The sequence below is a fragment of the Rhinichthys klamathensis genome, unplaced genomic scaffold (genome assembly GCF_029890125.1).
Source record: "Rhinichthys klamathensis goyatoka isolate OS25496 unplaced genomic scaffold, OSU_Roscu_1.1 h1tg000613l_1, whole genome shotgun sequence".
NCBI lineage: Eukaryota > Metazoa > Chordata > Actinopteri > Cypriniformes > Leuciscidae > Rhinichthys > Rhinichthys klamathensis.
The window spans coordinates 560,915-586,984 of record NW_026607066.1 but is presented as its reverse complement, the minus strand read 5'-3'; the positions used below and the strand labels follow the sequence as shown (position 1 = coordinate 586,984).

The following is a 26,070-nucleotide window of genomic DNA, read 5'->3' as shown; positions in this document are numbered from 1 at the left end:
AATAGCTAATGTATTGTTAATAGCTATTTATTGGTTAGCGGCCATAAGACAAATCGGAGAGAATCTTAATATTGGTTTTAAGATTATATAACATCTTTGATTAATGGAACACATTCATATTCAGAAAAATGTATGTAACAATTGATATAAATAAAAACACATTTCAGTTTTAGTCTTTGCACTTTGCATTTGTAGACCAGCATATTTTATTGCTGTTATATATTAAGATAATTATAATGACATAATAATTAACCTAAACTCTAAATCCACCCCTATATTGCAAATGCGAACGGCACCAAATGTCGCTAAAGGGAGGTTTTGTTATGCTTAGCTAACTTCTAGGGACAGATTTGTCCCCAAAGTATAACTAAGATAAACCCACAAACATTTGTTTAATTAGCTATCTAAATGAAGACATAAACTTTCTTTGTTTTTAAATAAAGCTAAATGACTAACCCTAATCCGAACAGCAATCTGACCTATAAAGAAATGAAATGAAATAAACAAATAAATAAAAAATTCATGTCCATCAGAGGTCAAATTGCATTTAATACCTAGACGTTCTAGAGGTTTTCCCGACAGACACACACACACACACACACACACACACACGCACACAGACCTCATTATTTCAGCTCAAAATGTTGTGCTTTTGTTGAAAACACATTTAACAGTTTTAACAAAAGCAACTGTTTGTCAAATTTGTAATTGTGCCCAAAGGGGTGATTTTTTTTAACTCACTTCTTAGGACAATTATGTCCCCAAAGCATAAGTAACCCACATTCAACACACTGCCAATAAACATAGTGAGGGCTGGACTTTTAAAACATATTATTAGAGAAACAAATAGCTCTCTGTCCTGATTAGACACAGATGCACTGATGAAATACACGTTGGTTTAATCTGCTCCATAAAAAGAATGCAGTGATAAAAACTATACAGGCTAGCCTGCAGGATGATGTCATCATCACATCCATCTCTCTTTCCCAACTCAAACTTTTCTCTTTCTTGACTTTCTAAACCGGCTTAGTCTTTCTTCCTAAACAGCTGAGGGTAGCCGTGAACCATTAGAGCTGTGTTTCCTCGGAGCACAGGAGAGAGGAATGCTTTAATAATGTGGGCCTGTGCGTCATATTTGTAAGGCTGTTTCACAGTGACACTTCAAAGGCTTTAAGGAATAGTACATCCAGAAATGAAATGTCTGTCATTATTTACTCACCCTCATGACGTTCTGTTCTATATGCTGTTAATTTTCAATGGAACACAAAAGCAAAAGTTTTACATTTAATCTGAACGGTCCCTTTAAAACTTTCAGTCTCAAATGAAATTTTTTTAAAGCAAAAAAATATATATTTTAATGAGTTAATTTAGAATCCAAAATGCACATTTTGAGACATAATATTGCACAGTGTAGCTCTTTATATTTGACTATGTTCTTCAAAGCAAAGGAAAAGGATGCCAGTGTTCCTGTTACAAATGGGTGGGAATCAATATGTGGATCTCAAATCTTCTGTATCAAATGCAGTTTTTGCAGTTATACCAATTGCTGATTTGAAGTTCATAGTTGGTATTTCCCTTGTACAATTAACCCTCTCTTTCCCTGAACAAGTAGTCTCGCTTGGCTTCACTTTCTCAACAGTGAAAAAAATCATTGTAATTGGTCCCTCTTTATATTAGGTTTTTATGTACTTACATTCAAAAAATGCTGCTGTAACCATGTAAAAATGTGTATGTATGCAAAATGTACTTATTTTGTTTATGTTGTATTGCAAAACACTTTTGCTGCTTTTTAGGTGGGATACAGGTAAGGTTAGTGGAGGTATGGGTTTAAGGGTGGGTTAAGGGGTAATGGAAGGGTCAACAGGTGTAATTAGATATAATAACAGAAATGAATTACAGCTGTAACTACATGCAGATTTTTTTAAGTATAAGTACAATGGAAAAACATATAATAACTGCATAGTACGAATGATTCATTTAAATGTTAGTAGTTGAGTAGTTGAAGAACACAGTGGTTGAAGACACTTAAAATAAAGTGGGACCCTATCATTGCCCTCTGAGGTCATCGGCTGGATGGTGTCAAATATCACATGACCAGTCAAAACAAATTTGAATGCTTTCAAGTTCAAAATCAGCGACTTCTACAAGGATATCATGTCAAGAGATGAATGCCTTTCAGTCTTTGAAAAATGCATGACCTCGTACCGGGGTGACTCCAGTTTCGTACATTTAGAGGTAACTGCCAAATCTGAGACTCACCTTAGGTCAATAAGTGAAGGCTATCTGTATTCTCTTGTATCTTGGATTCCTTTGAAATGATCCTCGCACACGTTTGTTTACATTACCAATAATCTATCATAAAATCCATGGAAAGAAGCCACGTCTGGTTTTGATTTTACACTCCCTGTGGCTGTTGTATATGTTTGGGTGGGGATGTCAGAGCTCAACAGCTGGAGACTCAAAGCACGAACAAGGGAAGGCGGATTGTTCCGCTTAAAACTTTTCATTGGCTCATTGTCCTAATGCAGAAATAATTATTTTGGACTTCAAACAAACAGGACTGTCATGGATGATAAGAACGGTATGAGACTTTGGCTGAGATTTTTCACAATTTCTCCCGGTTTTTGGATCTAAAACACGGCCTATCTACAAAATATCTGTAGAGCTCTATCAAAAACATCAAGAGATGAAACTGAAGACGACTGAATCCTCCTCAGATTGTGTTTGTTCACGTCTCTGGGGGTGTCGTGTTTGATTTTTGACCATTCTCACCCTCATTCGTCTGCCTTCTAGTGTGGTTGTCACGGCACCAGAGGAGTGTGAATAGTACCATCACCCTGGAAACCGGAGCCTATACACTTCTCTTTATATGAGGCACTGAGAAAAAGGCAGCATTTTGAATGAGTCGCTTTTTACATTTATGTTTCCGATCTTCTTACAAAAGCACCTTATTATACTTCACTTGTGGAAAAAGTTCCTTCTACTTAGCTAATGTTGGCTAAATAAGCTAACTTCACAAATGTTTTGGCGTAATCCGTCAAATTGTCTTCCTTATAACGATTTAAGTAACACTTTACAAAATCCTTTGTTAACATAGTTTAACTACATTAGATAAGATGAACAAAAAATAAACAATACTTCTACGGCATTATTAATCTTATTTAATGTTAAAGCTACAATATGTATAAAAAACAATTGCCGCTAAGGGTCGCTAACCTCTTACGATAACAAAGGCATAGATTGGAATAGGATAATAAAGGTATGAGGACATAGCCTGGTTAAAAGCAGACCATTCTCAGTTGTAACTGAGTTATGGTCTGGCAAAGCGTCATAGACAAATCATTTCCAGAGGGGCGTCACCAACGGACGTCGCGGATAGACCTAAACCCAATCAGAGCGATGAAGGAGATGACGTATGCAGAGCGGCGGAGAAACATCTCTAGAGTGTTGTTCTTTGCTCGGTTTTAACTAAAAGGAAACGTTCAAATCGCTTAAAACAGACGCGATAGCTGATTCGAACGAGTGATGTTCGACGGCGGCACCCATCTTTGTAATGTAGGCTACAAAATCTGCTTCAAAATCCCAGCGCTGTCGTCATCGTGTAAAGCCCGCCCCAACGTTTCTGATTGGTGCCTCGATTTCGACGGATTGGAAATGGGCTTGAATGAGCTCTTTGCCAGACTAACTTTCAGAGCAAAGTTAAGGAAGTTGTCTGGGTTTTCCCAGGCTAATGAGGACATTTAATTCTACCGAACTACCCGCAAGTGCTGAATTACTACTCACACAGGTCAGTTTATTTGACGAATTTAACTTGTGAGGTAACGCAGCGCTGTTTCACTTGGTCTACACCATCACACTAAACTGCATTTGAGTGTGTTGAAAGTTATAATGTTATTCTATGTGTTAGTTTGTATGCTATATGAGACAAGTAGTAAGCTAGATCAACATTAGAATAACATACAGATCATATTCAACATTTCATCATGTTGAGCTATATAACATTGATTTATGTCCATTGCTCACCTGTCTAATAAAGTACATGCAAGAGCGCCGTCCCTGTCAAATCCAAGTTAGTAGCGGACGTGGAGCTCTCGGCATCTCGAAAACACCACGCTGACATTGATCCTCGTTTTAGTTCTCTTTTTGGCCCAAAGTCTGCTTGCCATGGTCCATAATGTTTGAACAAAACAACAACAGCGTGCCACTAGGCGTTACTCACTATGCAGTTGTCCACGTCTGTCGCCATGGTTACTATGGCAGTACAAGCGGAAACCAGGGATAATGCGGATATTACGTCATTGACAGGCGACAAGTGAACAGGGACGGGCCCTTTTTAAAATTGTGAATTTCTCTGAATTTACAAATTCTTGGAAACATTTAGGATAATGGAAGTACACAATTGAAAGAAATATAAAGCAAGTGGTTTTTGGAATTTTGGACAAAATTCTTACATATTGTACCTTTAATTTCTAGATTTGAAATACATTTTTAAAGTCTGAAGTTGTATCTGTTAACATTAGTTAATGCACTGTGGACTAACAAACATATACATTGCACAATTGTTTTAACTAACATTAACAAAGGTTAATAAAAGCTTTAAAAATATACACTCACCGGCCACTTTATTAGGTACCCCATGCTAGTAACGGGTTGGACCCCCTTTTGCCTTCAGAACTGCCTCAATTCTTCGTGGCATAGATTCAACAAGGTGCTGGAAGCATTCCTCAGGGAGTTTGGTCCATATTGACATGATGGCATCACACAGTTGCCGCAGATTTGTCGGCTGCACATCCATGATGCGAATCTCCCGTTCCACCACATCCCAAAGATGCTCTATTGGGTTGAGATCTGGTGACTGTGGAGGCCATTTTAGTACAGTGAACTCATTGTCATGTTCAAGAAACCAATTTGAAATGATTAGAGCTTTGTGACATGGTGGAAGTAGCCATCAGAGGATGGGTACATGGTGGCCATAAAGGGATGGACATGGTCAGAAACAATGCTCAGGTAGGCCGTGGCATTTAAACGATGCCCAATTGGCACTAAGGGGCCTAAAGTGTGCCAGGAAAACATCCCCCACACCATTACACCACCACCACCAGCCTGCACAGTGGTAACAAGGCATGATGGTTCCATGTTCTCATTCTGTTTACGCCAAATTCTGACTCTAACATCTGAATGTCTCAACAGAAATCGAGACTCATCAGACCAGGCAACATTTTTCCAGTCTTCAACTGTCCAATTTTGATGAGCTCTTGCAAATTGTAGCCTCTTTTTCCTATTTGTAGTGGAGATGAGTGGTACCCGGTGGAGTCTTCTGCTGTTGTAGCCCATCCGCCTCAAGGTTGTGCGTGTTGTGGCTTCACAAATGCTTTGCTGCATACCTCGGTTGTAACGAGTGGTTATTTCAGTCACTGTTGCCCTTCTATCAGCTCGAACCAGTCTGGCCATTCTCCTCTGACCTCTGGCATCAACAAGGCATTTCCGCCCACAGAACTGCCGCTCACTGGATGTTTTTTCTTTTTCGGACCATTCTCTGTAAACCCTAGAGATGGTTGTGCGTGAAAATCCCAGTAGATTAGCAGTTTCTGAAATACTCAGACCAGCCCTTCTGGCACCAACAATCATGCCACGTTCAAAGTCACTCAAATCACCTTTCTTCCCCATACTGATGCTCGGTTTGAACTGCAGGAGATTGTCTTGACCATGTCTACATGCCTAAATGCACTGAGTTGCCGCCATGTGATTGGCTGCTTAGAAATTAAGTGTTAACGAGCAGTTGGACAGGTGTACCTAATAAAGTGGCCGGTGAGTGTATTGCTCATAGTTAGTTCATGGGGAAAAATAAAGAATAAAAAAAACCTAATAAAGTCATTTGTGTACAGTATTAATCTCTGTTCTGTTCAGATAAAAGGCACAAAGTGTATTCGAGTATGTGAGTGTACTGTATATGTTCGAGTTACACAAGAGCACCTGGTCTGTGATAACAGGAAATTGGAACTGCTTCAGTTATCCGATAAAGAACCATTTCCTGTGCTTTCCTTTTAGATAGAATGATTAGCAGAGTCAGAAAGGCCATCACTGCTCCCCTGTCATCCGTGAAAGGCTGAGCGATCCACGTACACGCTACATGCTAACACAGTGGTGTAAAGTATTTGAGTTAGGGTGACCACCTGGTTATTGCTCTGTTGCATGTTATTTTTTGGGAAAGTGCGGGATACGTGTGTGAGGGATACATTTCATGACATTATACTATATGAACATTGATTTTTACATTACTTGGAAAGCCTATTTGCCACCACGTTGGATGATAACGTTTTAAATGGGGACAGAATTTCCAATTTCGGGACTTGGTGGTCACCCTAATTTGAGTAAAATTGGTTACTGTACTTAAGTATCTTTTTTGGCTACTCTGTAGTTTTTAACTCTGTATTACTCATAGTTTTTCCTGAGCATTAAAGATATTAACAACTTTTACTCTCTACTTGACTAGATTTTTGAATATGTATGTACTCTTTACTCCAATACATTTGTGATCAGTAATGCACACCACCTAACTTTTTCTGCAGCAGTTTATTTTTTCTACAAAAGAAGTGATAATGCCATCTACAGGGCACTGAAGGTGCTATATTTTGTGCATTTTGCCCATATTTACTCAAACTTGTCAACGAGGCTACTTTATGCAAATGAAAGTGCATTAGGTAGTTGTGAATTGCAGGTTTCAATTGGTTTACTTATGCCATTTTAAACACTTGAGCTTAGCTGAGACTTGAGTGTTTGTAGACATTTTTGTTGTGTCGACCTTGATTTATTGCAATACTGAGGTGTTCAATTTTCTTTCAATTTTATAAAATAAACGTGATTGCTCTCCTCACAAATCAAGCCTTTCTTGTTTTTCACTGCCATGTCTTATAGGTGTTGTGGACTAGTGCATAGTTGACGCTAAATTGAGTACAAAGTAAAATACTTAAAGTACTGTTAAAATCAGATACTCTAAGACTTTTACTCAAGTCGTATTGGAATTGGTGACGTATGCTTTTCAAATACTCTTTACACCACTGCTAACACTAACCGCATGCATATAGGGACATACATCACTAATAAACACTGTTTATAATGTTAACTACACTATTCATGTTTACAAAAACAACTAAAGTGGTAACTACAGATATGTATGATCAGGTAAACTGTCAGTACATCTGTATTAAAACAAAACTGATCTAAAATGAAGGCTGGTGCCAAATAACACTCCAATAACATCCAGTCTGTCAAGTTTTAAAAGTGTGCTTCTACTGAGCATAACATCAAATGAACTAAACAAATACAACAGTGCCCTCTGTTGACACAATAAAGCTACAGCAACCAAGGATTTCAAGAACAATAACCATCTTTCATAAATACGAAAGTGTAGATTTCAGGGCAATAATGACATTATTTTAAATTAAACTATGTGCCATCAGCTTTGTATGAGAAACGTGTGTTTACATTGAGACTTGATTATAACATTGTTATATTATTGTATATTATTAAGTAATAATGAAATTCCTTCCATACTTATTTTATATAATTTACATTTACATACTATGAATATTATATTTGTTTTTATTATTATAATTAGCAACTGCTAAATCCTCCTACAAGCACAGTTTACAAGCCACTTTAATAAAATGATGTTTTAAATGTTTGAAGGATAACCTTTCAATTCTGTCATATACTTTTTATTTCTCAACTATGGTTTTGGCCCTGACCTCACAGCCATGAACCTCACAGCCTTGTTTTTCCAGAGGAATTCCAGCAGCAGTGTTAGTCACATGCATCCATTTAAAGCTCATTCACAACAGAACCGTTTGCACACAAATGCAGTTTTTAATGAATGACAGCCATTTTAGGGGTCAGGAGGAAAAAAAAAACATGGTGTCGAGAAGAGCCAGAAGATGTTGAGATCAATAGAAGTTTTAACTTGCAGCCTCAAGAACAACCCACACTGCTGTAGAGTAGGTGTAAAAGTTCTCCATGTAAGTGAGAGACGGATGACAAAGCGTGTGTGTGTGTGAGAGAGAGAGAGAGAGAGAGAGAGAGAGAGAGAGAGAGAGAGAGAGAGAGAGAGAGAGAGAGAGAGAGAGAGAGAGAGAGAGAGAGAGAGAGAGAAAGAGAGAAAGAGAGAAAGAGAGAGAGAGAGAGAGAGAGAGAGAGAGAGAGAGAGAGAGAGAGAGAGAGAGAGAGAGAGAGAGAGAGAGAGAGAGAGAGAGAGAGAGAGAGAGAGAGAGAGAGAGAGAGAGAGAGAGAGAGCTGAATCAAAGGACAGTTTGAAGTGATGCAGGGAAGAAGTGAAGCTGTGCTGATACCTGCGTTTCCAAAGCTGTTTTAGCATGTGTGTGTGTGTGTGTGTGTGTGTGTGTGTGTGTGTGTGTGTGTGTGTGTGTGTGTGTGTGTGTGTGTGTGTGTGTGTGAGAGAGAGAGAGAGAGCGCTGAATCAAAGGACAGTTTGAAGTGATGCAGGGAAGAAGTGAAGCTGTGCTGATACCTGCGTTTCCAAAGCTGTTTTAGCATGTGTGTGTGTGTGTGTGTGTGTGTGTGAGAGAGAGAGAGAGCGCTGAATCAAAGGACAGTTTGAAGTGATGCAGGGAAGAAGTGAAGCTGTGCTGATACCTGCGTTTCCCAAGCTGTTTTAGCATGTGTGTGCGTGTGTGTGTGTGTGTGTGTGTAAGTGCCCAAGTATGTAAACAACAGTGAACATAGCCCTGCTTCACAATTGACGTCCCTGGGACACTAAAAACACAAGGACAAAGCCTCAAACAACAGTGCAGTCAAAGACCCTTTCATTCCCAGTGTCACAGATCAGCAGTGTCGCAGAGCCACAGTGCCTGCAGCCATTTATTCTCTTCACCTTGAGATGGATCACTATACAGAGAAGAGCCTACAACCAAGAATCGGTGTCCGGCATACATACTGTATATACACACAGATTTACACGAATGATCAGATTTATACATTATGCATGATCTCTATACATTTGATCTCTATACATTTAACCTATAAAACTTATAATAATTGAGCAACCAACTATATTATATATATATATATATACACTTACCTAAAGGATTATTAGGAACACCATACTAATACTGTGTTTGACCGCCTTTCGCCTTCAGAACTGCCTTAATTCTACGTGGCATTGATTCAACAAGGTGCTGAAAGCATTCTTTAGAAATGTTGGCCCATATTGATAGGATAGGATCTTGCAGTTGATGGAGATTTGTGGGATTCACATCCAGGGCACGAAGCTCCTGTTCCACCACATCCCAAAGATGCTCTATTGGGTTGAGATCTGGTGACTGTGGGGGCCATTTTAGTACAGTGAACTTATTGTCATGTTCAAGAAACCAATTTGAAATGATTCGAGCTTTGTGACATGGTGCATTATCCTGCTGGAAGTAGCCATCAGAGGATGGGTACATACTAGAGATGCACCGATTACAATTTTCTAGGCCGATCCCGATTCCGATTTTTCCTTGAGTTTGACCTGCCGATACCGATTTTAGCCGATTCCGATTTAATTTTTTCAAACCACTTTACAGCACACACAAATATTTATTTTCTATCTTCTCTTTAATAGAACATTTTGCATAGAACGTTTTTTTTAAAAGATAATCGCTATAAAATAGAACTATATAAATTACTCCTGGTGTGGGAAATTCACACTCATCTAAAGTGCAGAACCATGGAAGAACCATTTCCTTTTCACATCCAATATCCAACTAAAACAATTTGATATTTAGCAAACTAAACTCTCTCTCTCTCTCTCTCTCTCTCTCTCTCTCTCTCTCTCTCTCTCTCTCTCTCTCTCTCTCTCACACACACACACACACACACAGGCCTATTGCAATAACTTGTACATCAATGGCAAGTTATATTTCTCACACAGTTCTTCTCTCATCTGACACATGTCCAGCCAAGCTAAACAGGACAAGTGGAGCATGTGCAGGGAAACGATTGGGAAATAATAAAAACAAGTTTAAATGGGTACATTTTCTATAAATATTTTTGTCTCTTCATTTTCTTTCTGACATAGCCAGCCTACTTCAGTTCTTATTAAAACACACCAGACATCCAAATTATGTGCATTTTGGGCACTTTTTGGATGAAATCATATTTATTTTGTCCATCAAATGTGTGCTTTCACTTAAATTGAGCGCAGCAAAAATGGACTCGATCGGCGCCGAAACCCGCGCTTCACTGTTGCTCACGCGACGCCCCTGCTCGACGCTCATGCGCTTCTCCGGCTCCCGGTGTGAATGCACTCATTGATTAACAAGCACGCCAAAAAAAAAAAAAAAAAAAAAATGCGCTGCTCCCGCTTGCGGTGTGAAACGGCCGTAATTCATGAGGTTTCCTACATGTGCGCGTTTCGTGTGCACGTGTGATGCTGATGTTGCGCGACGTTAATCATGCGATGCCAGAGTGCATTTGACCGGCATAAAATCGGATTATGTCAGACTGACCGGCCGGTCGCCGATCATGGCCGATCACGTGAAAATCGGCCGATTCCGGTCACCAGCCGATCAATCGGTGCATCTCTAGTATATACATGTTGGCCATAAAGGGATGGACATGGTCAGAAACAATGCTCAGGTAGGCCGTGGCATTTAAACTATGCACAATTGGCACTAAGGGGCCTAACGTGTGCCAAGAAAACATCCCCCACACCATTACACCACCACCACCAGCCTGCACAGTGGTAACAAGGCATGATGGATCCATGTTCTCATTCTGTTTATGCCAAATTCTGACTCTACCATCTGAATGTCTCAACAGAAATCGAGACTCATCAGACCAGGCAACATTTTTCCAGTCTTCAACTGTCCAATTTTGGTGAGCTCTTGCAAATTGCAGCCTCTTTTTCCTATTTGTAGTGGAAATGAGTGGTACCCGGTGGGGTCTTTGTTTTAAAAATCCTCATGTGCATCTAGTATGAATGGGCATGTGCATCCAGGCCCTTCTGGCCCTACTACTAAAAACAGTTCATTTATGTCAGCTGGTAGTATGTTTGCATGGCACAGTTTCATGGAAATCCAGGTTTTTGAGCCCCTATCTAATTGTGCAATGTCCAATGACATAAAATAGCACTGTTCGTTGTTCGATACCAGGGTATTGAGGGGAAAGTAAGTTTGAAGAGCTTTCAGGAGATGGAAGACAAAAAAGCCAAATTTGGACTAAATGCATTTTAATTCAGCATTTGATACACATGCATTCCATGCATTTATTCTATCACTTAACTGGGTGTGGATTCCAGTGGCACTTTGAGGCTCTTGTGTAAGTAAATTGGCGGAGGTGATGAAGACATGATCTGGGTGTTTAGCAGCTGCAGCTGGTCTGGTCTGACCAAGCAGACAACTGACCCTGAGCTCAAGGACAAAAAGAGAAAGCATGTACCTTTTTTCTCATCCAGACAGACACACACACACACACACACACACACACACACACACACACACACAGCTCACTGCCAGATTTAATCTCTGATCTCTTTCAACAACTGCACTGCTGGCTTTTGTTTGCACACATCACTAGTCTTTACAGTAGAATAACTCATTTCATCCATTTAATTTCATGCCACATTGATCATCCAGTTTCACATCTCTTCATCGCATCAGCGTTCTATCTATCTATCTATATCTATCTATCTATCTAGCTAGCTTTCCAGCTATCCATGAATTAGATTATCTATCCATCCATCCTGCATCCATCCATCCAGGCATCTTTCCATCCATCTATTAGCTTCTATAATCCGTCCATCTATCTATCCATCCATCTGCCATTCCAACCATTTACCTATCTATCTGCTTATCTACCTATCCAACTATCTGCTTATTTATCCATCATTCATCCAACCGCTTATCTATCATCCATCCATCTATCCATCCACCCAACATTTTTTTCCTTTATCAACATGCAGTAACACACTAAAGTAAAAGGTGATGCATACAGTCGAGAGACCTTCAATGAAATCTGACCAACAGTGGTCACAGGAGACATATTTGAGACATGCTAGTACCAGGTGTAAACAGGACCCTGCATGGTCACAGGCCTCTTGACGTGATAAGGAGTGTTGTCAGATCCAGACTGTGGTGTGGCATGTTGTTGACAGTGAACTAAAAGAAACTTGAAAGGAGTAATCTGCATAATGTCAACGGAAAGGAATCCAGCTGTTTCCTATTAGAGCATGATGTTGACCCATGACTGAAATACGTCTTTCACTGATGAGAGCAAGCAAGAAATAACTAAGCCACCAGCGCTAAAAGATGAGAGTTGAAGTCTGAATGAAGCATGGGGTATAGATAGAAAGTTAAAAAAGGACAATTAGTCGCTTTTTCAAAACTGTGCATTTTCATTTGGTTGAACTTTAAATCTCTCTCTGGTTAAAAAAAATTATCAAAAATTAAAAATGCTGGAAAATATATACGTCTCCAAACTCAATTGCATTAGTATGCACTGTAGCCTACCTCCATAACAAGCAACTATGCCAAAAATGGCATCATAATTAATAGGGTTTAAAACCATCTAGCTAAGTTTAATGAGGTCTGTCAAGTGGCATTTGATTTGGAGTCATTTTGCCACATATAATCATTTGTTGTTAATGATGTTTAAAAAATCCATCAAAACAACCCTTTTAAAATGATAGACTGCAATTTAAAAGCACTGGCATTACATCAGAAGGATCATTGATGGTGATGTTTCGAATAATAGATTGTTCAGAAACATAAATTAGTTACCAAAGGTCTAAATAAAAGCATGGTGATTTGTTATATAAGAGTTAGAAGTGAAGGCGACGTGACACCAGTTATAGGCCTCATCCTGTCATCATGTCCTCTCTTTCACATACATTATAATGGGGTACTGAAAACCAAGATCACTATGGTAAAGATGGAGTACCCAAAGGCTGGCACACATACACACTCCTCTGTAATCATTAGCTCTACAGCTTCACAGACAAAGGGATGAAAACATTCTCCAATTACACCCACTCCAGCCCTATTGAGCATCTGCTATACTTTGAAGGTGTTAAATATGAAGGTGCGATAAAACCAAACCCTAGAGATGTTCTATTCTATTCTTCCTGTGAAACAAATGCATGTTCAAATGCACATTTACTAAAGGAAGCCTCTTGATACGAAACTCTTAATGTCAGAGAAGCTCTTCTCCATAAATGAGCACTATTATTGAAGGCGAGACCTGCTCTACGTCAATCTTGTCTAGCCAAAGTCTAGGCAATTGTGCAACAACACAGCATTCAACAGCAATTACTGGCATAGAGTGCTTTGTGTGCTATGATCATCATAGTGGATACATTTGGTGTACTATATATAAGAAATATTGCAGAATGTTGATTCTTTATTTATATTCATGGGGTGTTTTTATTTCTAAAAATATAAATGGTGAAGACAAGACTGGGTTATTTTTTCAAGGTCTATGAGTTGGTCTCTTATGGTTCCAAGACTGAATTTATTTGATCAACATACAATAAAAACAGTAATACTGTGAAACATTATTTACAATTTTATATTTTAATAAAATGTAATTTATTCCTGTGATGGCAAAACTGAATTTTCAGCAGTCATTAATCCAGTCTTTAATGTCACATGTTCCTTCAGAAATCATTTTAAAATGCTGACTGATGCTCAATAAATATTACTTATTATTATCACAATTGAAAACAGTTCTGCCGCTTATTTTGTGGAAACCACAATAAATGATTTTTCGATAATGAACAATGTAAAAAAAAAAGCATTTACTTGGAAAAGAAAGGTTGTATATATACACTACCATTTAAAGTGTATGGGTCAGTAAGATGTCTTACACTTTTTAGAAGTTCACTAGAAACTTAAGATTGTTTTAACAAATTGAATACCTTTATTTAGCAAGGGTGCATTAAATCTATTTAAAAAAAAAAGAGAAAACGTATTGCCTTTTCATTGTTACAAAAACTTTCTATTTCAAATAAATTTTTATATATTATTTCAAGTTAGAGATTAACCTTGGTTTCTAATACCTGCTGTTACTTTAATTTGTGTTTCCAGTGGGCCTCAGTCTGCATGCATGTGAGCCACCCCACCGTTTCCGTGACCACAATGGCAAATAAATGACCCTATCATTACACCCAATCAAAGACAACCACATACACACGCAGTCATCCCAGCCCCCGGTAAAAGTACTGTTTGAATCTGAATGGTCAACTTGTTATTCATCTGCATGTCTATAGTATAGCCCATCTATTTACAGAGGCCCCAAATATCAATCTTTGGTCAAAATAACCTCAAATGGCAGCATAAGCAACAAGACCCCAGCTCATTTAGTTAATGAGTGGAATAAGCGTGAGCAGGCAACATAACTGCATCTGGTTAGCACTTCAAAGCAAACAGGGAGTGGATACAGTGATTTCATTCCATTCGAGGTGAATGTGTTTTAGCAGCTCTGTAGAATCAATCTAGAAAGTCCCAGTTGTTATGCTCTCTTGCTCTCTTTGTACACATCTGAGGAGCTGGGTTTGCCTCTATTTTCTCCTCCTCCTGACTGCCTGAAAAGGAGACTTTACTTTAAAGGCCCATTCAATGTGCCAGACCGCCCTGATGGATTGGTTTGGCCGGGCCACTTGTTAACACACTGAAGGCACTGTTATGCAGATTGAAGCAGGTTACTGGGAGGACAGAGTCCAGCGGCTCTACCTGCAGCTACAACTGCATGATTTTTAAAAATCCTTTTCATCAGTATTTTGTCTCGGTTTCTTTGCCTTTTAAGAACTGGTCAAGCACAACAGATGAAAGTTGCCTAACTTTATGGCTAACTCTGGCTCAAAACATTTGTGAGAAAATGCAAAAAGCATTGACATAATTTTTCCTCCCATTTTTTTTTCCTTCACCATGTCCCTATATGGGCTCTGCAGTGAGCAGAATCTTCCCGTGAATTTCTCATTGCACCTCACGCAAATGCCAACACTATAACGTGGAAGAAATTCATATTTTTAAACTCTTTAACTCCAATAATGGTGGACTCAGTATATTGTCTTTTTTATAGCAAACAATGTTGGGGTTAGAAAAAGCATTCATGCATCATTGTGTCAGGCTGTATGCTATAGAAGTCACCATGAAGGACTTACCAATTATCAGTATTGCCAACTCTCAAAAAATATTTTAAAGGGAAAACAGGGTTGCTGATTTCAGCAAAAATGTCAGGAACACTGTCCATTTTGATATTGAACCACTGGTGTAAGACATTGCTGGTGGGTGACAACACCACATGTATATGTCTGCAGCAAAATATTTGTCTGTTGCTGCACAAAATTAAGAGCTTTATCACTTTATTGCATCTGTTGTAAAAAAAAAAAAAGAATTTTAAAGACTATGGGCATGGCACACCAATCACTGTCACGGATGGAACAGGAGTCAGACAGGTGGTAAGTCAGATGGAAGATCACATGGAAGGGTTGTAGACGGATGGCTGCAGACTGACGATGGTATACGGAGGCCAGGGGTTGAAGAGAATCCAAAGGAGGCCAGGTAAGTAGATGGAATGATGGGGTGCAGGTGATTATAGTTCAGAAAACATTCAAAATGAGGTGATCAGAACTCGGGTGATAATGAACGAGTGGGAGGAGTGAATGGAGCTGGTGGAATCCTGACAGTACCCCCCTCCTCCGAGGCGGCTCTTGACGACTGAGAAGAGGGACGAAGACGGCGACGAGGTCTACCCCGAGACCTGGGAGCAGGGCGATCAGGATGGTCGGCGTGGAACTGAGTGAGGAGAGCTGGATCCAGGATGTCCTCGCGAGGAACCCACGACCGCTCCTCTGGGCCATAGTCCTCCCAGTCGACCAGGTATTTTATCCGCGGACCTCGTCGCCGTGAGTCCAAGATGGTGCGGACCTGGTAGATGGGCTCCTCTTCAATGGGAACCGGAGGAGGGGGTATGTCAGCCGGTACAGGTTCTGTGTGAGGAGAAGTGACAGGTTCAGTGAAGGGCTTCAACAGTGACGCATGGAAAGAAGGTGAAATCCGGTATTGAGGAGGAAGGTTTAGCCTGTAAGTGACTTCGTTCAGCTGCCTCTGCACGGTGAAAGGACCAATGTATCGAGGACTCAGTTTACGGCAAGGCAGGCGGAGCCGAATGTCCCGGGTCGAAAGCCACACCTTCTGTCCAGGCTAGTACTGAGGAGGTTCCGAACGGCGACGATCTACTTGGTCCTTATGCCGGTGCACTGCCTGCTGGAGATGCACGTGAGCCGAGTCCCATACCCTCCCGCTTTGATGGAACCAGTAATCGACAGCTGGAACCCCAGTGGTGGACTGCCGAAGGGAATTCTGGGCATATTCAGCCCAGGGGAGGAACTGGCTCCAGCTGTCCTGGTACTGGTGGCAATAGGTCCTCAGGTACCGTCCAATCTCCTGGAACTTCCGCTCAGTCTGGCCGTTAGTCTGAGGGTGGTATCCAGAACACAAGCTGACCGTAACCCCGTAACCCTGAAGAACGCTTGCCACACTCTAGAGATGAATTGTGGACCTCTGTCCGACACAACGTCTTCGGGGATGCCGAAGTTCCGAAACACATGATTGAAGAGAGCTTCAGCGGCCTCAAAAGCAGTTGGAAGCCCCGGCAATGGAATTAGCTTGCAGGCCTTTGAAAAGCGATCCACAACGACGAAGATGCAAGTGTGATTGCTGGATAGGGGAAGGTCAGTCATGAAATCAACTCCAATGTGAGACCATGGTCGTTGTGGGATAGGAAGTGGCACGAGCTTGCCCTCCGGGAGTCTTCTGGGGGTGTTGGTAACGGCACAGACTGAGCATCCTCTGACGTACCTAGAGACGTCCTGAGAAATGGACGGCCACCAGTACCGGATACTGAGGAGCGAGAGGGTACGCCTGCTACCTGGATGTCCAGAGCCCGGAGTGGTATGAGCGGAGTCCAGAAGGGCGGCACGAAGGTGACGAGGTACGAAGACGCGCCCCTCTGGATCTCCCGGGGAGCGGAATAGCGACGGTTCTCTTGGGAAATCTGCTCGTCGATGTCCCAGACGATCGGGTTGACGAACATGGCTGGAGGTAGAATAGGTTCAGGCGAAGAATCTTCGCAGGAAAGATGATGAAGACGGGAGAGAGCATCTGCTTTACAATTCTTACTGCCAGGTCGGTAAGACACTAGGAAATCAAAGCGAGTAAAGAAGAGGGCCCATCGAGCTTGACGAGGATTTAGCCTTTTCGCCTCTTTGAGGTATTCCAAGTTGCGATGATCGGTTATAAACTCGAACTGGTGATTAGCTCCTTCCAGCCAATGCCTCCACTCCTCTAAGGCCAACTTGATGGCGAGCAGTTCTCGATTCCCGATATCATAGTTCCGCTCCGCCGGGGATAGCTTCTTAGAGAAGAAGGCGCATGGATGGAGTTTGGGAGGATCACCCTGCCGCTGGGAGAGAACCACTCCAACTCCTGTGGAGGACGCGTCCACCTCGACGACAAAGGCAATCTCAGGGTCAGGATGAACCAGGATTGGAGCGGTCAGGAAGGCTTCCTTGAGGTGTTGGAAGGCTAAGATGGCTTCAGGAGATAAGGACAGAGACTTGGGCCGGCCCTTTAGAGCAGATGTGAGAGGAGAACTGATGTGACTGTAATTATTATGAATCGTCTATAGAAATTGGCGAACCCGAGGAATCGCTGAAGATCCTTCACAGTAGAGGGCTGGGGCCAGTTCCGAATAGTTTCCACCTTCCTCTGGTCCATCTGAACTCCCTGTTGGTCAATGATGTAGCCCAGAAATTGAACAGTGGTGGTGTGAAACTCACATTTCTCCAGTTTTAGATACAGTTTATGAGCTCTCAGCTTCTCCAGAACAAGAGAGACGTGATGCTGATGCTCAGAGAGAGACGGGGAGTAGATGAGAATATCGTCAATGTAGACAACCACAAATCTGTTGAGATATTCCCGGAAGACCTCATTCATGTACGAACGTAAATGCTGGCGTGCAGAGTGAAGGATGTCTTCGGGTGCGGTGGGTGGTTTAGCTGGTGGAGAAGGAAGTAGAGATTGGCGAACAGCCTGAACGAGTTCCGCGAATGGATCGCGTGGTGGATTTCCAACAGGCTCCGCTGGATTCTGCATTTTGTGGTCTGGTCTTCTGTCACAGATGGAACAGGAGTCAGACAGGTGGTAAGTGTAACAATGTTTATTAGCAGGTTTTCCAGAAGCCGACAGAGATATGGTGAGTGTTCAAATAGATGATAGTCAGATGGCAAATTAGCTGATGGATAATAAGAGTCTCTGTTGCTGATTCAGATGAAAGATCACATGGAAGGGGTGTAGACGGATGGCTGAAGACTGAAGATGGTATACGAAGGCCAGGGGTTGAAGAGAATCCAAAGGAGGCCAGGTAAGTAGCGGGTAAGTAGCAGGTGAGTAGCATGTCTGTGTGTCATGTAGAGACGAGACCAGACAAAGAGTGTGTGAAGGGGAGCTGAATATAAAGGGAGATGGAATGATGAAGTGCAGGTGATCAGAACTCGGGTGATAATGAACGAGTGGGAGGAGTGAATGGAGCTGGTGGAATCCTGACAATTACACACATACTGAACCTTGGCAACACAAGTGAACTGTGACTGTACATACATTTTTAATGATGAACAGACTCACAGTTGAGCTTTTACGTGCTTTGGAATTTAGACACTTAAAACAAATCTGTTGAATGTTAATTAGAAAGAAAAAAAAGGGCTAAATGTGGACTGATCAACTTTATCCCAGCTAAAAGGGAAATAGTTCAGAAAACATTCAAAATGAAGGCTTTTATAACTTGATGGGAACGTTAGCAAAACGTATGTGTTCTAAGAAACAATTTTGTTGAAACAAATAGATATAAAAAATAAATAAAAATAAATGTGGTATAATATAGGACAAATTCTGTATTGCAACCCTAAAATGTTTTTGGCAACCCTAAAACATGCATTTGATAATCAAGAAAGAGCATCTACAACCTAGAGCTACATGCCAACCTGGATAAGTGGGTCATATAAGCTGGCTGATCAGATAGCAAATACTCAAAGCACTGATGCTAATAGGGGCAGTAATGAGACTCATTAACACAAAGAAAATCAATCAAGCCAACGGCTCTCATAAATTATTCAACTCATCGTGTTACACATGCCACCATCTTGGTTCGTTCCTTCCACATAGAATGCAAGCTTATGGAGTGCACCCTAGGCGAGCAAAAACATTAAAAAATTACCTTCAGAAGCAACATTTAGTTATGCATTACAAGTCTCATATATCCAGACTATTGACTACAGGACTAATGTCTGGTCCATAATGCTTCTTATTTCAGCCAAAAACCAATTGCAAAATCTGTCCAGTGGTTAAACTACTTTTCTTGAGTGTAAGAGTTACTAATACAAAAATGCTTGAGTAGACATTACTATTATTAAACCCTCTTGGTTTTATACAATGGTGGAGAAGCAGGGAAAATAGACCCCAGCTCCCGCAGATATTCCAACCATCTCATTAATATTTAGAAATGTATGAATATTTCAGGACATTTTAGGGGTTGCAGATGTTAAAAGTGTTGGAATAGGAGTTGATGCATGGCCTTTTCATGTTCACCAATTCATAAGACCCCTGCTCTACTCTACTACTTTTAAGCAAGTCCCTATATGACAGATTAGTTAATTTGATGACCATCTTGGTGATGCCGCAGGACAGATATTTTCTAGGCAGGCATACAAGTGCAGCTCCCATCTAATCGAATGCAGAAAGACAGAAATCTTTTTATACCTACATCCACCATTTTACATGTTACAACAACTTATACCAATCATTTTCCTACACATGGTGCATCTCCCAGTGATGTGGAAAGTTACTTTTTAAAAGTAATACATTACAACATTGCATTAGGCTACTCCTTAAAAAAAAGTAACTAATTGCGTTACTTAGTTACTTTTTATGGAAAGTAATGCATTAAGTTACTTTTGCGTTATGTTTTGTCATCTGGGTAGGCCTTTCTTGTTTTTGTTTTTTTAATAACAATAAAATAAAAAAGTCCTATTTTTGGCAAATGTAGAAATTCACACCAAAGAGTGAAATGAATATGCCTTAGACTGAAGGAAATGGAAATTCACGCCTATACAGTAGAGGGTGCAGCTCAAACAAACCTTTCAGCTATTTGGACGCAGTAAGAATAGGACGCAGTTCAAAGTTCAAAACTTTTACTTCAGCGGTAAAAACACAAATATGAGGTTTATATAAAGTCACTTTTGCTTATTAGTCTGGTTCAATTGGATCATTGAAGGTCAGCAGCATAGACATTGGGTAATAATTGTGACTAGACAATGTGTGTATGATGTAAATGCATGCTTGAAATTTTGTAACTATGGACACCTGCAAGCTCTGTCTACAGCCAGATCATGGTGACATTTTACTCAAACTCAGTTTCTCTCTCTCTTTCAAAGACACAACCAAACAGCAATCTGCATTCAAATATGCCTTTCCACGGTCTTCATAAAAATCTTTAGGGGCTGCTATTGTGTAAGAGACCCCATAGTGTGCCATATGTTAAGTAGAAAAGAAAAGAAAATCTAAAGAAAAGAAAATGTCTTTAAATTTGTCTGGAAGACCTTTAGTTTTATTGTAGGACTCCAAAAGACAGGCAATTAATGGCACATTCTAGAGCTGACTGTTGCCCTGTAATAGTTTACAGCAATGGAGAGCAGGCAGATCAGTTCTTTTTACTCTCCATCCCAGCAACCCCTTTCCTCTATAAGCTTTCTTGCCTTCTATATAAAGTAAATAGAGAAGGGCAACATGCTAACAGTTGATCTGATTTGGATAGACAGAGTTTTTCCTCTCATTTAACCATGAACTTTAGAAGTTACATATAAAAAAAAGTGCAACAAATTATTTCATATACCCACACTAACATTATGAAAATGCCTCAGTTGATAAAGGTAGAAGATAGTTCACCCAAAAAAAAAATCAAAAAAAAAATCTCATCATTTACTCACCCTCATGTTGTTCCAAACCTGTATGACTTAAATTATTCTGAAATAACAAAAGAAGATACTTTGTTTTTATCCATCCAATGAAAGAAAGAAAAAATATAACTATTTCATGATTTAAAAAAAAATGGTTCCATGGAAGAACTCAAGTCATGCAGGTTTGGTACAACATGAAGGGGTGTTTACAGAATTTTATTTGGGTTTTTTTTTTTTGGGGGGGGGGGGGGGGGGGGGCTATCCTAATTGATTTTGATATGAGAAAACAATCGATATTACAAACATAAAACAACGCAAAAATTACAAAATGTGACAATAAAAAGTGTAAAAGTCACTTGTTTTTATAAAGTAACACTGTCCAACAGCGAGACCTGCAGGTAAAGTTACAGCTGGAGACTTGCCTCCCCTGAGCCCATTGACTTTTAACAGACCCCCTAAAGCATGCGGTGAGTTTGATGCAAGCCAACCTTCAGGTCTCTCTCTTGAATCCAACATGGAAGTGACTTAAACTGCAATTCATCGACTGGCCGCTAGAGACAGGCTCCAAAAGAGAGTCCATCCCATAGACCATAATAATATAAAAAAAGATGAATTTAACTCATACGTTAAAATTATATTAAGCCTTAAAGTTCTGCATAATTAAGGGCGTGGCCACTTGAGTGACAGGTGGATTGACGCTGCTGTCACTACTAGCCGTTTCTCTGCTGTCTGTTAGCTATCACGTCACCTCAGCTAATCCCGCCTCTGCCAATTTTCGGTTATCCGGGAGTGACGCGTTACCAAGATGGCGACGGCCTGCTCCGCCCACTTCGGGCTTCAAAAATGCTCTTTAGAAGCTTACGGGTGACATCACAAACACCATGTCCATACTTTTTTACAGTTCATGGTTTGATTGGGGGTAATTGAGAATGAATGGGGAAAGTTACGTGAGATAGGCAATGCCTCATGGCGCTATAATTGGATACGATTGGTTATGATTGGATTCGATTGGTTCATGTGATAAATCCCGCCTCTTGTTTTCGTGCGCGTTCTCAAATCGGCCTGAATGAAGAAAATGATGGCGTTAATGGGAAGACTAATTAAGTAGACAACTCAGCCACTTATGTCACGTCAAAATCAAAATTGAAATGGCCTGAAAACATGATGACTGTGTTTTTTTTTAGTTAGCAATCAGCTTGGGGAAATTAAAGGTACATCTTTATGTCTGTGATCAGTGCGACTTTGTGATCAGTCATCAACTTTATGACTGCTGAAAATAAGTTGACTATTAAAAAGAAAAGCTGAACATTAGTTCACAAATAATATATATTGTTTAAAGGTGCATTGTGTAATATTTGGGAGGATCTGTTGACAGAAATGCAATATCAAATAGGCCTATATAAATATGTTTTCAGTGGTGTATAAAGACCTTACTTAATGAACCGTTATGTTTTTATTACCTTAAAATGAGCCATTTTTATCTACATACACCGCGGGTCCCCTTACATTGAAATGCGCCGACATGTTTCTGCAGTGGCCCTAAATGGACAAACGCGTTCCGTTACTATTTTGTTCTTCGTGCAAAGAAGCTAGCTAAAGTCAGAAATTAAAACACTGACACAATGATGAACAAGTAACAATAATATTTGCAATAACATATCGTTTTTACTGGATGAACAAGTAACAATAATATTTGCAATAACATATCGTTTTTACTGAATAATAAAGTAAACCTAATTTCTTAATTTATCTTTGTAAAGAAACATCATTGCTGAACTGGCTACTCTCTGCTGTCTCAGACGACGACATCTTTTCCTGTCGGCCACCGCAACTTTTGTTGGTTGCAATTCGCAACCTCCCCCCTAGATGCCGCACATCAGACACTGCACCTTTAAATTGTTACTGCCTTTAGTTATTATTTTGGAATAAATGTAAAATTGCGTAAAAATACTAACTTGATGAAATTTATGCTTGGTTTTAATGAATAGAACATTAATTACATAGTGTAAAAGTACAACATAGAATTGTATTTGGTCTCTCTTTTTATGTAATGTTTATTTAACCAGGAAAATTAAGTGTAACAGGGGAATAAATGTATATTTGATATATATATATATATATATATATACATCAAATGTGAGGACTTTTTAAAACATCGCCCCACACCACTGATTCTTACTATAATTTTTTTTCCCACCAAATTCTAACCAGTCACATCCTCTGGTTCACAGTGTGATCCAGCAGAACAGTTCAACTCAGTTCTGAGCAAGAAACAAAATGTTGGCTTTTGGACTCGCCCAAGCAAAAATGAAGCCTGAATGTCCTGGAAAGCATGAATAGCTAGTTTAGTGTACGCTGTTATCTTTGTGCATACAGGTCCTGCAAATTGACTGCTGGCTCAGACACGCACTGTCAGCTCTATTCAAATTCTACTGAATCCTCCTAGGGTGACTCTATCTAAAGGCAAAGAACCTCAACATTTCCACTGAACATTTCAAGAGCTTAGAAATGCTGATGCCATCCAATACGGACCAAAACAGCAACAACAAAACTTTAAAAACTACTCACTGTTCACCAAAATCTGTGGTTTGGGCTCTCCTGCACCAAAAGTCAAGATAACATCTCATTCTCTACATAATGCCTGAAGTAAAATAAGAAAAAGTATGTTTAGGACCAGCAAGTTGGGGTCTCACCTCCATTTATGCAGAACGAAGCCAGGACACTGCTCTCCACATACGGTACAAGGTTGTCCTCTTTCTAGGCCATCAAGCACAGTGGGCTGCAGAGGTTAAGAGATACAAGAGTTATTTTTTATATAAACGCATGTTATGTTGTACATCTGTGGACAATACATTTTTATATAAAAGCATAAATGCATATATATGGCATACAGAACAATAAAAAAAATTTAAAAGAATACATAAGCCATATCTCTAACCAAGTTGTGTTCCAAATTTTAAGTTGATATCACAAAAATTAAAGTTCCCATGAGATTTTGTTTAGGCTCAGTACCCAAATTAGCCACCGGTTGTCACCTACATTCCACTGAATTTTTTTGATGCGTTGTCACAAATGAAAAAAAAAAATCTGTCATCACAAAATAATCAACAAACATGGAACTTTGAGTCAAATACATTTTCAAACGTGTTTTGTCAAGATTAGAACAAGTTTTAATGGGCTCTATGCACGGCGGTATTTCCGGTGAAGATCTAAGGATGCTGGATTACTTCCGCCGATCGTAGAGTCCAATGCTATACCGAGAATTTATATTGGTTTTTATACTCTATTGCTATACTAAAGAAACGTTAGTCACAAAAACAGACAAAACAGACACTCCTCATTTTGTTTATGCTTCTGTGTTTATTATATTAAATCAACATAACTATATATAAAATTACATCTAAACGTATTAAAGTTTCGTTTCAAAGACGAGAGGACAGTACATTTTGAAGACTCTGCCATAATACCGTTTTCCGCGGTTTTCCTCCGCTTTAAATCTCCCCAACCGGAAACGCACGAGCATCCTTGCGTCAAACGCGGAAGTTATGCGTGCATATAGCCCATTATAAAATGGTGAAGTAAATTGTGTAATATGACAATATAAACATGACACCGACCACTATGGAGGAGGAGCTCACAAAAAAGGGTCATGAAACCCCAAAACACATTTTTTGAGATGTGAACATGTACAGGCTGCACATCACTGACACTTTAAGTACAGTTTGCATGGTAAGTCATTGTTTTCACAGGTTTTCACACACAACACAGTTTTCAACTAAAAACAGGAAACTTTTTATGCATTTTTGGCTGTTCATTTAAACGACAACAGCATTTTGGGGCCCTGAAAACGTTTGAAAACTAAGCCAGTTCCTGGAGACCTACCTGCAGAGTCCAGATCCAACTGTCTGTAAAGTGCATATAGGCCTAATGCTACCATATTTGAAACATGTGATTTTTAAAGGGTCTGTTATTGATGTAGGCCTAATACTAAGATTACCCTCATAGGCCTATACAATAAACCATAATCACAATACATGTCAGTGGTCACATTACATTTTGACTGATTGATTCACATAAAATTGTACATTTTAAAGTAGGCTATTACATTAAAAAGAGATATAGCCTACCCATTTTGCTTGATAAAATATTAAATTACTTATTGTTTAAAACTTTGTATTGGGTCTTGTTGAGTAGGCTACAGGTTACAGTTGTGAGTATATACAGTTGTGACCAGAAAAAAAAAACATTTTCACGAACTTTTTAAACCTATTCTTCAGAAAAGGCAAGACGCTTCTCATTGAGTTGTAAAAGGAAGTAAAATACATGATGTGCTCATTCAATACAATTCATACAGAAACACGTCTGCTCAAATTTTGTAATATTATAGCTGATGTCACATTTGTGGTGAATAATTAATTTGCGAATAAAATGTCAATAAAATGCAATGTTTTGCCAAATGTTTTGAAACAGCAAACGCCCGTTATCGCTTCGGACTGCAGTATCAAACCTGTCTGATGATGATGTAGTCTGAGTGTAGCCTAAACTTCACACATCACAGAGCAGCTACAACGTTTTATTACATCTAGCCTTTTCGTTTCCGTCCAAATAACTCATAAAGAGCCCATTTATTTAATGTCTTACTGCTGCACGTGGAGTAACTGCGTAAAAATGCAAGTCTTTAAAATGTAAACACCCCTTACCGCTTTACTCACCGACCGGCTAGAGTTTCTCTTCTTAATGCTTCGACCAAACATGACTGTGTGAGGAAATTAATCTCAAAGCGTATTGCAACGGGTCGCCGACTCAATAGGTTGAAATGCTCATCACCGCTCTCTCTCTCTCTCTCTCTCTCTCTCTCTCTCTCTCTCTCTCTCTCTCTCTCTCTCTCTCTCTCTCTCTCTCTCTCTCTCTCTCTCTCTCTCGGTCCGTCCCATCAGTTTTTGTGCGAGCTTGTGAATGAAATTACTGCATTTCCGGACACGCCAGCGCTTTTTTTTAACAAACCCAGTAAATGTCAGGTAGGCTACATAACATTCCTGTGTAGCTAAATGGTTGAGACCTTTTCT

The 26,070-nt window shown here is 39.9% G+C and overlaps 1 protein-coding gene across 2 annotated transcripts in view; it reads right to left on the bottom strand.

Annotated features, from left to right (window-relative positions):
* Nucleotides 1–25,823, bottom strand: part of prickle2b (prickle homolog 2b) — a 102,710-nt gene extending 76,887 nt beyond the window's left edge. The window contains exons 1-2 of one of the 2 annotated variants that reach the window (XM_056240785.1): nucleotides 25,698–25,823; nucleotides 23,698–23,761 (exon numbers count right to left, since the gene is read on the bottom strand). In XM_056240785.1, coding sequence (XP_056096760.1) covers nucleotides 23,698–23,761; nucleotides 25,698–25,758 — 125 coding nt within the window. In that variant the 5' untranslated portion in view covers nucleotides 25,759–25,823. Of the gene's footprint in view, nucleotides 1–23,697; nucleotides 23,779–25,697 lie in introns of those variants that run through there. The other variant, XM_056240784.1, reaches the window with a different exon arrangement.
* Nucleotides 25,824–26,070: the final 247 nt, after the last annotated feature.